Raw genomic sequence first — 13,558 nt, forward strand, 5'->3', positions numbered from 1 at the left:
CGTGCCACCACTGCTTTTTGTGGTACTGGAGTCCTGACACTACGTAAGCGACTCTCTCTTGGATGATTCTTCACAGCCCTGGTTTTAGTGAATCGCTCAGTGGTCTGGTACACAAATGTATGGCTGATTTTTAGCTTTTGTAATGTCTTGAAAGTGTCATTTGCAGATTTTCGAACTTCATATAAAGCTATCACGGCTAAACGATTTTTGTAGTCACCCCATTCTGTGTTTAAATCTGCAGCTAAATGCTTCCTCTTTCACAGACAAGTTAAGAATGGTTCAAGGTTAACGTCATACCAGTTGTACGGTATGTGTCAAAAGTTTGGTACAGTATTTATGGCAAGACAAGGTATTTTCAGTTTGACAAAAAAAGCTTGAAGATGCCACTATCACTAAAATCTAATCTTCGAGTATGAAGAACTGATGCAAATGCCTTCTAAGGAAACTACTGATGTTGAGCCTGTTTATGAGGCTTTGAATGATGTAGTTAAAAAGTATGTTCCTTTCTGTTATGCAAGAAGGTAACGGAAGCTAAAAACAAAGAACAAGAACAGTCATTGAAAACAAATGTGCATCACTTCAAGAGGGTCAAGGGCAGCAACTGTCTATCTCATTATCAGGGATATTATGAACAACAAGAAACAAACCTTCAGAAACTAACGTCATTTTGGAGTACATGTAGTCTAATTTTCAAGAGTCAAGGTGTAATTTAACAGCTGTGTATGATATTGTTATAAGGCGGTATACGTGCACAAAAGCTGGAGCGCTTGGATTGACTGATTTCAGAGCTGGATCAACATGGGTTTGGAATTTCAGAGCAGTTCATAAGATTGTTAGTTGCAAAGTTTTGCACTGTGTAACTTACAAACATGCTCAGTCGCAAGAACAACTTGAGAATTCTGTGATTGCAATTGATATTGAATTCTCCGACAAGATCATTCCTAATTATTAATCAGTTGAAATTCTGAATACCGGCCAATCTAGATTAAATTATGAAATTTGTGGGGACTGCAAACTATCTAGCATTGGTGAAAGAGACAGGAGTCTCACAGTGAAATTGGCATTTGGAATATCACATTTATATAAAATTCAGCTCATTTGTACCCATGAAAAGTAAAAATTTCTTCTCTACTTCTCATTGTCTTATGTGAACCAGAATATGATCTGACCTAGCATATACATTACATGTTCAAATTTAGGCAACGTGCTTTCTCTCTCGCATCAACCATTCCACCTGGTGCGACTTCCCAACATTGATATCGATCTCCAGGGCAGTAATACTACTGCTATCATTAGTGGTAATACTCCATAATCAGTTCAGTGCCCTCATAATCAATAACATGATGCCTGGAAGAACTGTGACTCCTTTGATACTCCTGAGATTATCAGCAGGTACACTGAAGATCGGAGTTGCTAGACTCCCTGCTACACAAATGCATCATTTATCCAATATACTTATTGTTTACATTGTGCTTAATAGATTTTAACATCAAGACCCACAAACATTTTTAAGTGTATGTAAGGATAGCTAAAATTAGTAGAATAATCGTTATTTATAGCTGAGTGCCCTGTTAAAATATTCATTATTATACCAATATCTAGTTAAGCTTATAAGCATGTATTTCTATTGGTAGCTAAAATTAGTATGGCAGGCTGAACTTTTCATCGTATTTGATTTAATACCATTTCAATCAGGCACTTTGCGAATGTTCATCAGTTAATCCCATTTTCATAGAAATTATTAATTGTGGATTTATGAAGGAATTAAAAATAGCTTAAAGTGTTTTTTACCTAGAAATTTCATCCAGTTTGTGTTATAGTTATTACTGTTATTTTTGTTACAACTAAAGGATAATAGAATGTGGATTTGATCGTGTATTGATCTGTTGATCACCAGGTCCTTTGAAGGATGCTCCTAACCTGCTATGCACTCCACATGCAGCATTCTATTCGGATGCATCGTGCACGGAACTGCGCGAGATGGCAGCGAGCGAGATCCGAAGGGCGATTGTAGGGCGCATCCCGGACTGTCTGCGTAATTGTGTTAACAAAGAATACTTCATGAATCCATCGGGCTACGCGGAGGGAATCAATGGCGGATACTATGCTGGGTCGTTGCCTGTCCAGCAGGCTCATTCAACAACTCCTCATGATCAGGTGCCGCACTCTGTAGCGGCAAGTGGTGGTGGTGCTGGTGCTGCCGGACCTGGTACAGCAGCTGTACCGGGACTGCCTCACAGTGTTGTAAGTAATGACATTATCTTATTGATAATTTCTCTAATGCTTTCTTTGTCTTATTCTTAGTGCTCCATTAATACTGCTTCCTGTAAAGTGAAGAAATTTTATTGTAAATATGTTGGTACAGTTTTGGTTAAAAATCATCTCGAAGAATAAACAATCACTGATTTTTCCACCTTTACTCCTCTTGACCATAGAAAATATGGCTGCATAGGAATGAAAAATTGCCTTTGCTGATGCTGAAATCACAAAGTGTTACATTTTTTATTACATTTTTTTAATCAGCTGTGTACTGTTGGTCAGAAAGAAAATTTTACTGAATACAGTAATTGTTGCATACTTTTAAGTATAAATCTGTTTGTAATTTTATCACTCTCTCATTTGTAATAATGTGTAATAATGTATGAGAGCTATTGAGTTAAATATCTGAATTATACATTATGGTAGTTTGTGCCTGTTCGTATCATTTAAGCTTATGTCAACATGTAAGTGTTAACATTGACACTTTGCTGCATGTGAACCTAATTGAGTGATCATTATCTACAAGAACTCACTGGCTTCAAGAATTAAACTCTTACTTCACTTAATTGTGGTTTATTAACCTTATACCTTTATGAGTTTTGTTCTTGTGGTTGTTCATTTATAACTGTTAATTTTTTAAAAATTTTGATTAGGTTTTTTTTAGGTGTAATTATTTTACCATATGTTTTCTTTTTCAGATAGTTTATAAATTTATGAGTTTGTTTGCTTGTTTGATCGGGTATGAGGTGAAATGAATCTTACGTGGCGAGTTTTTACGACCAGTTGCCTTTCCTGACGTTGACTTCATCCGTGGAGTTAAAGAGATTGAATGAATGACGTGATATATGATAGTGGGAACGAAGAGGGTGAAACATGGTGTCAGCACATAGCCTGTTGAATATCGCCAAGGGTCTGGTCAAGGCTTAACATCCCCATCTGATGGACGAATCACCATCAACAGCGTCATATGGCCTCACTCCATACGAGCACTGAGGAGAGGTTTGGAATTTAATCCAGGCTTTTGGCACGCAATCTTGTGATTAGAAATGGTATGCCACCACCTCCCCTACCCTGCTGGCCAACATTCTGAGGGGAAATTTTTTCTACCAGCTGGACTCGAACCGAGACTATTTAGACATCAACGCCACCAGGCGGGCTCAGTTTATAAATTTACGAGTATTTATTCAGAATTAGTTTTGTCAGGCTAAAGAACCCAACAGTTATAAATTTACTAAGTCGAAACTGAAAAGAAATGGTTTCACTTATCGAAAACCCTGGTTGTTTGGACTAGTGATGAGTTGCTTCTGAGCAAGTTGTTATAAATGAATGACTCTCTGAGGAGCGACTCCCTGCATGCTCTGTGCAGAGGAGCAAGGTGTTCGAACACAACACTCATGTTAGGAGCACTAGCATTAAGAAAGAGGGAGAAATCTTCTTCTCATTCGGACACTCGACAAATCTTCCGGTTCCCTCCTTACTGTGGTCGACTAAGCAAAACTATCTTTGTGACATGCACAACACACAAGAGGGGAAGTTCAAATTTCAGCAGAAGTTGTGATCCCGGTGAATCCATATATAATACACTTATTCAACGAAATTCACAACTGATGTGATTATTAAATACACTATGCGTACATACAGTCGAATCTCAAACCTCCATTACTCGAATTTTCAGTATCTCGAAGTAACTTAAATTTCCCAGCCGTTTTTTGTCCTATTCTTCACGTGTATTCGGTTACACGAATTCTTGAGTTCTCGAAGTAAACATTTCCTCTCTTGAAGCAAAAAATACTCTATTACTCGAATTTTGTGTAACATTAACTGTGCAATACGTCATTTGTGGTTTGTGAGAAACAGTTAACAAGCAAAGAAACGGTTACAATGATGCTGGGAGCTAATATGACTGGAACCGAAAAACTCCAACTTCTGGCGATTGGAAAATATGCATAGTTTCGTTGTTTCTTGGGTGTGAATTAATTACCGGCCATGTAGGAAGCAACCACCGAAGTCGCAGATGACAAGCTCTGTTTACGAATCTTGCCTGCGTGGTATTGACGAGAAGTTTGAACGTAAAGGGAGGAAAGGTTAACAGTAACAAATAGAAGACACTAACAGATTTTTTTCCAAAGGTGTTAACGGAGGTATGTTTCTTGTTTCCCTGCTGTATGTCATATGCCATAAAATAGTTTATATATGTTTAAATACTGTTAAAAGTAATGTATCCAGTATATGCCCGTAGATACATATAATTCAATTATGTGCTATACATGCTCAAAAAATGTATTCTCTATATCTCAAAATTTCATTAACTCGAAATAACATATTTCCCAAGGTGATTCGAGATATTGAGGTTCGACTGTATTTGCACTAGTCATGATTTCTAAATTTCTATCAGTAAAATTTGTTCTGCAACACTGATCTCTCTGTACACATTTTAACTTCTATGAAATAATAATGAAATAACTTATGTTATTTACACTTAGATATGCTAACTGCTGCAGATTTCCGTAGATTCTACGATATTCTCACTTATACTATGGCAATAAGGAAGCAGTTCTTATACTACAGCAATAAGGAAGCAGTGCTGATTGTTAATCTTTTAGAAAATGTTCATAAACAGGAGACTCGCTGATAGCAAAACGGTTCATGAGAAAATGATTAGATATCAACATATATCTACAGATTTAAACACAGAGCATAACATTCAATAACATGCTTTGATGAATGCAGATTCCCAGCATATGTGCTCAGTTTCTGTTGTTACCGCTGATTTAGTAATGAGTTGCCTGTGCTGATAAACACTTTTTTGCAAATTATTTTATGTCTTACTGTACAAATATTTATTCCAGTGATGAGCAACATAACCCTTCAAGCCGGTATTAAAAGTTGGCCAAGTTTTACACTGCAGCGGTAATAAATTTTAGAAAAATGTCACAATTTTACATGCTGTCACAATCATTGCTATAACTTCTAAACACCTTATATGATTTTGTTCAAAAGAAGTGGATACCCAGTTCATATCATGCAGATGTATCTACATACAAAAAGGTAGTATGCAAAGTAATAAAATGCCTAATTATCTTCTTGTTGGAATAAAATTAGAATCAACAGGTGTCCATGACCACTCGGGTGAGCATTTACTTATATTACTACCATTATGTACTTCACATGTAATTTCCTGCTGTGAATAATCATCATCACTAACACTTACTGTAAATTATCACTCGGATTATATTCATCAATACTTTTACCTAATATGCGTTCAAGAGCTGCATTAGATAAATACAGACCGTGTGAGGATGCTGCCATGTTGTTTACAACGATCGACGTTGATGAAACAAATTCTTTATACGCCAACACAATGTCGCATTACGATAGCAGATACTCCCCTGCATAGAATGATACCCTGTGCTGTAAGCTATGCTAAAAGTTCATGTTTACAACCAACAGATGGCACGCAGATGTAAATCTAATCATTGCTAGCTTAGTCCGTACAGGTATATGTCAAATCACTCCTGGCTTGTGTTTTGTAGGTCCGTATGCGTTCACGTCGAACCAGCTTGAGCGGTTAAATAAAATCAAAAGATGTGTAAAATTAAAAACAACAAAGAGCCGAATGAGTGCAAACAAAAAATTTTCTGCAACAAATCACTATTCCCGAAAGTAGTACACAAAGTGTTTTTAAGCCTAGGACCATTGCCATTTTACTGAAGCATGTGTTTTGTGAACCACATATGATTTTTCAGTTAAACATGGAGGATGCGATGATTGTCCACGCCATATGAATTCTAAAAGAACGTGTGTGGATACATTGCAGGGCAATGCAAGATGCTACAAAAAGTGATAGTAATAGTGTTACATGGGCTAAATATTATTTCTCACGTTTCTTGGTTGAACATAACCTTCCCTCATTTGCAGCAGACACTGCCACTACGGACAGCCTCATAGCAGGTTGGCATCTCTGCTTTAGTACACACTTATTTACACACTTAAATTACACACTTAAATTAGCATTCAAAAACAATATTTCTATATCATGTTTCCTTGTGAGGTGTCTCCTTTTCTCGTTTAGAGTCTGTCCCGCTTTGGAGAATACCGTTTTCACATGGTGTAGAAGTTGCCACTGTGTACAGATGCATTATGGCAAGTAGGAGCAAAGGAGAACACCCCTGTTGTCTCTCTGACCCCCAAAAATGGTAATTTCCTTTGAGCGGTAACAGCAGCTTTTGTAAAAATGTATCCTTTTGCACAATTACGGCAGATTTTATATGCAAATTTCTCGCAAGGCTTGAAACATTTGCGGTGAAAACACCCAAGTTGATGGACTTCTCCTCTGTGAGAGTGGGTGGAGAAGAGTCTTCTGTCCTCGTAGGAGGTTTGTTGCCTTTTGCAGAGTTCGGTAAACCCTTTTTTACAGACTTCAATTCTTGTCTGTGAATCCATCAGATATGAAGCGTGAGTCTAGTGCTGTAGCTTCTGGGAACAGTGTGTTCTTGATATTCTTAAATTGAATTGTGAGAGCTTCCAAGATTTTCTCAGTCATCTGGTGGACTTCCATGGAAATCGCAGGATTCTGAAACATTGTTGTACCATTGTTCTGGCAATTGGCTGAGCAGAATTACTTTGGAGGTTGTCGCTTGCTTCTCAGTACAAATCTCCTCTGTAACCATCCTGAAAGCTTTATTTCTCTCTCTCCACAATTCTAAATGGTGGTTAGTTCTCGGTGATTGTAAAGGTTAAAAGTCTATTTCCTTATCCTTTTGATGTAAGAATGGTTATGAAAATATGATCCTTTGAAAGTCTGACTTTTATTCTTGTGCAGTGTTGCGACCTGCTGTGGTGTAGCACCGCCTGCTGCTGCAGTAGTACATTCTTCATTGTCATAAAAAGTACAAGCCTCTGCTACTGTTGGATCATCAGGAGTTTCATCGGCGAGAAGATGGGCAAGCATGAGCCGTTCAACCTATAACGTTACAGCAGGATGCAACTTTCATATGTGGCACGCTAGGTTAAAGTGTACTGCTGCTTTTGTAGGCAATTTGTTTTTAACAAAAATTACTCTTTGCACGTAAATTTCTGATTTTTACATAACAGAGATATCAGAAATGTGGTGTCTTATAAAATAGAGTTGTGTTTATGTTTGTTGTACGTTTAAGCTTTAGCCAGATTGGGTTTTGTCCCATGTGAATGCCTGATGTTGACATTCCACTAGTGTTTTTGCAGGTACATCAGAAACATAAAAACTGGCTTTCAGCATGATCTGTTGAGTGTTTAGTGCACTATGTCTTACCAAGGATTGGTCTCTCTCTCTCACGGTTAATCCTGTTACAGGTCACCAGAATTGATAGTTTCCTTGATAAGGCAATATTTTTCAAGGATAAAATACAATGATTTTGTATAGGCCATTGTTTAAGAAGAGATTTTTGAACATCCTTAATAGGCAAAATCTTAACTTCCTCCATTTTTGTACAATTAAGTTAATTCCAATATAAATGAAATGATAAATTTTCCAGCTAACTCATTCTTGCTTATCAGTTTTTCGCCCCAGTATACCAATTGGAGACCTGAATTATAAAACATGCTAACTCCAAAAAAGTCTAAATTGAGTTAAGCACAACTTCGGGCTAGACACGTGATAAGACATGATACTTTACCACAAAAGCAGCCCTTCTCGTGCTCAATACTCTGTAAAATATAACCTTGAAATTTCATCTGATTTCTAAACCATGCCATGTCCAAGGAGTTTGCATGATTTGGAATTCAGATGATCGACTGGAGTTAGCATGGCTATAAGTGGATAGAAACATAGATTAATTAGGTACTTCAAGGTGTCTTTGTTTCATGGCAATGAGAAATTCAGTACAGAAGAATGAAGTCCAGGTGTCTTCATCCAAGCCTGGAATAAGTTTCACGTCGTTTATGATTAAGAAACCGAACCATAAGCATACATACCTGCCAACCCTTCCGATTTACCCGGAAACTTTCCGTTTTTAACTCTTCTTCCGATTTTCCAATTCATTTTTACTTTCTATTTTTGACCAACATAACCTCCAGTACGGTCAATACTTTTCCCCTAGGATAAAGGATAAATTCTTATGTGCTCGTGTAATTGATGAAACCTCATTTTCAAACGTATTTATTTGATGCTTTATTTGGCAAGTGTTTCGCCAGTCACCTTCATGTAACGTGTTTCCCTCTCACCACAGCAGCATGTGCGTTTTATATAGCTGGGGATTTGGGACAGCAATTGTCCTGCAAGCAAGAGAGGCTAGTGTGCGCTAGCGACTTAAGTTAATCGGGAGGAAAGATTGAGTTTGTTATTGTGTTGTTTGCACGCTGTTAACATCGTTTCTATGCATAGTTTCGTCAGAGTTGTAGGCCACGTGTTTTTTCTTGTGTTTCTATGCCTCCCCTCCCTGTCAAATTCGTATGTTAATAATGTATGGGACATATTGAATTGTTTTGTGTGTTTGTAGTTTTGCGTATTTAAGTGCATAATTTTAATGAGTTGAATGTATTTAAGGGGGTTGTGTTGGTGACAGTTTCTGGTATTTTTTCTTCTCATTATGGCCAAAAAATATAACAAATCTTGTCTCCAAGTGTTCAGAGATATCTATAAATTTCCATTCGGTCTGATAAAGGAAACTATTATGCATTTTGTTGCATATGTCGGTGTGACATATTATTATTATTCGTGTGTGTCAAATGAGAATAATTAGGTACATTTTCTTGTAACAGTTTTCATGTTTTCTTAGTTTAAGATTTTAAATTTAATGGTCAATTCACATAGTAACTGTAGATATGTATGCGTTTTATCCTTATCTTTTTTCACCTAGACCGTGGTGGAATATGTGATGAAATCGAAGAATTAAAAAATCTTCCTAGTTTTGATTTCTAAAAGTTGGCAGATATGAACGTATATATTTTCTAAACTAGGGCGTGTGTGGTGATTCTCTGCCTGTTAAATCATCGAAACTTGATGATATTAAAAAAAACTTGTGATGTGCACTCAAGAAGAGGACAAAAAGTTCTAAGAATCCCTAAAATCAAGACCAACTTGTGATGGTGTGGTAATGGATCATTGTATGGAAGTGACTATGTGTAAGGAACTTGATGTCTCAGTATATACAGTAAATTATCGGGCAAGTTGGTCGTGCAGTTAGAGACACGCGGCTGTGAGCTTGCATCCGGGAGATAGTGGTTTCGATCCCACTGTCGGCAGCCCTGAAGATGGTTTTCCGTGGTTTCCCATTTTCACAGCAGGCAAATGCTGGGGCTGTACCTTAATTTAGGCCCCGGCCGCTTCCTTCCCACTCCTAGCCCTTTCCTATCCCATTGTCACCATAAGACCTATCTGTGTCGGTGTGACTTAAAACCACTATTAAAAAAAAATATAAATTACATGATCTGAACCAGAGTTTGCAAGATTTTTATGAAGTGAGAAGCAAGTATTGTTTTGTTAATGATACACAAAGTGGTGCAGATGGCCGGAGACAAGTACTGTGGATTAATATGTGTAATAAATTAGGTAATCAATATGTCTTAAATAAGCATAAATAAAAATACACAACTTATATCTGATTCTTTCTTTCCCAACAGGTTTTGATGACATTATCTATAACAAAACCTAACATATTTGTATCTGTAAGCGTCTGCCCCTAAACCACGCTGACTCCATTCTTTATTACATTTTTAGACATGGAATAATTTATGCAAAAAGGTCTCTTTTACCTTAAATTAATGTATTGTGACTAGTACCTTGTGTAAAATAAAATCCTATAAAAAATAAACAAACACAACATAAATATAACGTTATTCCTCTTTCCTACATTTGTTGAATTTTGGAGTTAGCAAGATTTTTGACCTATTTTATTATTATTTACATTTTATGACCTTCATTGAACCACTCTAGCCAACGTTATACAAACAATTTTTCAGTTTTCTGTTAGCCCAGTACTTCTTCATTCTCTGTGATCTTATCCTTCTTTCTTCATAGGAAATCACCCTTCCTATTGTCTGTTTGTTGATTTTGTTTTGCTTGTCTGTGAGTTTCCTGATTTTGTTGGCTTTGTTTCTTAGGTCTTCCACTGTAATTTGTAGTTCATCCATATCTTTCTTGATTTCTGTAATCCACTTAATGTTGCATTTACTATTCCATAATTTTTCTATTATTCTCCTGATGATCCTGTCCTCTGGTGTCCTGATCAGATGTCCAAAAAAATGACATGCGTTTCTTCCTGATTGTGCTCATTACTGGTTCTATTTCCTTGTAGATGGTTTCATTAGAAGCTACTCTCCAGTGTCCATCTTTTTGGTATGATTTGTTGATGCATGTTCTAATGATTCTTCTCTCTGTCTTGAGTATTTTGTCTATTTGTGCAGTGTTAGTTATTTTGAAGATGGTTACACTTGCATATGTTATTTCTGGTTGAGTGATTGTTTTGTAGTGTTTTAATTTTGTTATTGACAGGCCCTTTTTGTTGTAGGTATTCTTGGTGACATATATTGTGCTCTGGTCAATTGATTTAATCTGTTGTGCCACGCTGGGGTTTCATTGAGGTTATATGTTATGATTTCTCCCAGATATTTAAATTTATCTAAAATTTTGATTTCTTGGTTTCCTATGGCAATTTTGTTTATGATTGTTAGGTCAGTAAACATGATTACTGTATTTTCAAAAGATATTCCAAGACCACATTTCTGTGCTATTTCCTGTAGTGATATAACTTGTTGTCTGGTTTCCTGAATATTTTTGGACAAGAGAGCAAGATCATCAGCAAATCCTAGGCCAGGGATGGCGAACCTTTTTCAGCTAGTGTGCCATTTTAAGTCTATTTTATTATTCTGAACTGTTTACTGTGCCACTTGTTATTTTCTTTTAAGGAATGGCTATACACCCCCCTCCAGGACGACTTCCTTTCTTAATTCCCAGTTATGTTTCATAATATGTAGGTTATTCACTTAGTGATTTATTTACTTATTTAATATATGAGTAGCCCATTTGCAAAACCCGCTATATGCACTATAAGAACTTTTTGGGTATTGATGAAAAATCTGTACAAAGTATCATAAACCTGATAGAAAGTTGATTCCTTTTCCAAAAATTCACAAAAAAATAACTTGAAATATCTATATAGGAGTCCATAATCTCATGAACGTAGGAAGTCAGCTATTTAAATACTGATTCCACACATAACTGGTTTTGCAACTGTATAATGCATATAGCAGGTTTTGCAACTCAATGGGTAGCCATTTTGTTTTTCTGATAGTTTGCAAAACCTGCTATTTTATGATGATAAGGACTTGCAAAAGGATAGAGACGGGCTTAAAAAACACCAATATTCGTGAAAAAATGTATTTTGACGATATATTACCTGTTGATTAACATCCATTAATAAATTATAACCAGTTCACAAACTAGTTTCAAAATTAAACAGGAATAATGTAACATAAAATATGACGAGTTGAAATCTATTGACTTCAAAAAGTGTTAGTTAAACAGTCACTTTGCAAAAACTTGCAAATTAAATAAAATATTCTTTCACATTGAGACAAAATAAGGAAAACTTTAATTGGTCATTTGGCCGATAATAATACCCATCAGTGTGAAAACATCAGGTGAGCATCCAATAAATCCTTGCTTATGTGAAATCAACATCCTCTTCCTACATTAGTTCAAAATCACTCTGACTGTCTTCACAATCGTCATCCATACAGCCTTCTTTCGTAGCAATAACATCAGCTGCAAGGAGCGTATTGTAGAACTGCAACTTTTCATTTTCACCCCAGTTTTCACAAAAGTGGAGGCACAAAAGTCGCCTGATATCTTTCAGTTTTGCTGCCTTTACTTGAACAGTTTCTTCAACGTTTTCAATACAAGCGTTTTGCCTGAAGTTTTGTCCCTTCCTGCAAAGACTTTTAGGTTCACAAATGTCAATGTTGTAAAACGGATCGCCTTGAACTAAAGTAATGTTCTTGCTTTTGCCATGCGTGATCGTAATTTTCTTTGACTTCTGGAATTTGAAATGCCATTGCCCTGGCTGTTTGAGGATTCCATCACAGTAGGATTTCCAGTTATGGACTGAACAACTTCGATCCAAATGGATTATGGTAACATAGCTCTCTAACACTTTTGTGTAATCCTCTGGGCTCTCAATCACATCCCTTTGCCTGAATTCCCTCTCCAATTTGCCAAAAACTCTGTCTGGTGGAATGAATGAGTGCCCAACAACAGGGAACCAAAGCTCAGAAAACAAACGTACAGTTGTAACCTTATCTAAAGCAGAGTTGCATAGTCTGTGATGCAGTGCTGAAGCAATTTGGTTACATCCCTTGGGATACTCATTTTTGGTCTAAAAATAGCTAAAAGTGTTGCTTTTATTTTGTGGTGATAATGATGAACGCTAGCATATGGTGAAGTTTTAGAGGTAGAGTTGGTGGGAGTAGTAATCTGCCTGATCTGGAGTTTTCGGAAGTACTAAATTTTCTGACAATCGTAGCTCAGTGTTAGTGCATTTTCCACTTCAAGCCGAATCTTATCGTAGAAAGCATCTGCTCGTTTCTCGTGTATTTTTAACTGGAATTTTAAACCATCTCTCTTCTCTGGAGATATTTCTTGCAAAATCTTGTTCTGAGTGCACATGCACGTAGAGCATTTGTCTGAGTATGGACTGTCAAAACTGATAATGAAGTTTTCTGTGAATATCATACGGAAAAATTCATATTCAACGTAGAGATCATCACTTGGTGTATCTCAACATACATTTTCCACATCTTTTTTGTGTTCAAATCACTAGGGAAGTACTGTCGTTTAGTTTTCTTTCCCCGACAATAGTGGCTCTGAATTGGTTTCAAAGTTTTAATAAATGCTTTCACTGCTTCACGTTTTGGCTTATGTACTTCAGTTCTACGGTCACCGCCTCGTGTTTCAGAAGGTGTAGAAACTAGATAAACAACACTATCAAGATAAGACCAGAACGACCACAGTGCCTTCCGTTGGCGGGCTCAAAAGCAAACAAATGAGTGCCTCAGAAGCTGCTACCTTCATAGAGTAAAGAATCCTATTCTCTGCTCGCTGTCTTCTTGCCTTGATGTTACATAAATATTTATTCCTAGAGAAAAGAAATCAATGCAGTGAATAGGATAATTTAGCTGGTTTTGCATCTGCATAATCTCTGACAAGATGGAGGCCATAACAGCTGCGATAAATATAGCGGCTTTTGCATCTCCATATGAATATAACTGGCTTTGCAAATGTATGGCCGATGCACATAGCGCGCTTTGCAAATAACTGAACTTT

The 13,558-nt window shown here is 36.8% G+C and overlaps 1 protein-coding gene across 2 annotated transcripts in view; it reads left to right on the plus strand.

The window, feature by feature from the left end:
* CtBP (C-terminal binding protein) overlaps nucleotides 1-13,558 on the plus strand; it is a 381,638-nt gene that overhangs the window by 350,928 nt on the left and 17,152 nt on the right. For both annotated transcript variants that reach the window (XM_067151426.2, XM_067151427.2), the window contains exon 8: nucleotides 1,898-2,244. In XM_067151426.2, coding sequence (XP_067007527.1) covers nucleotides 1,898-2,244 — 347 coding nt within the window. The remainder of the gene's footprint in view (nucleotides 1-1,897; nucleotides 2,245-13,558) is intronic.

This window comes from Anabrus simplex, chromosome 7 (assembly GCF_040414725.1).
Source record: "Anabrus simplex isolate iqAnaSimp1 chromosome 7, ASM4041472v1, whole genome shotgun sequence".
Classification (NCBI taxonomy): domain Eukaryota; kingdom Metazoa; phylum Arthropoda; class Insecta; order Orthoptera; family Tettigoniidae; genus Anabrus; species Anabrus simplex.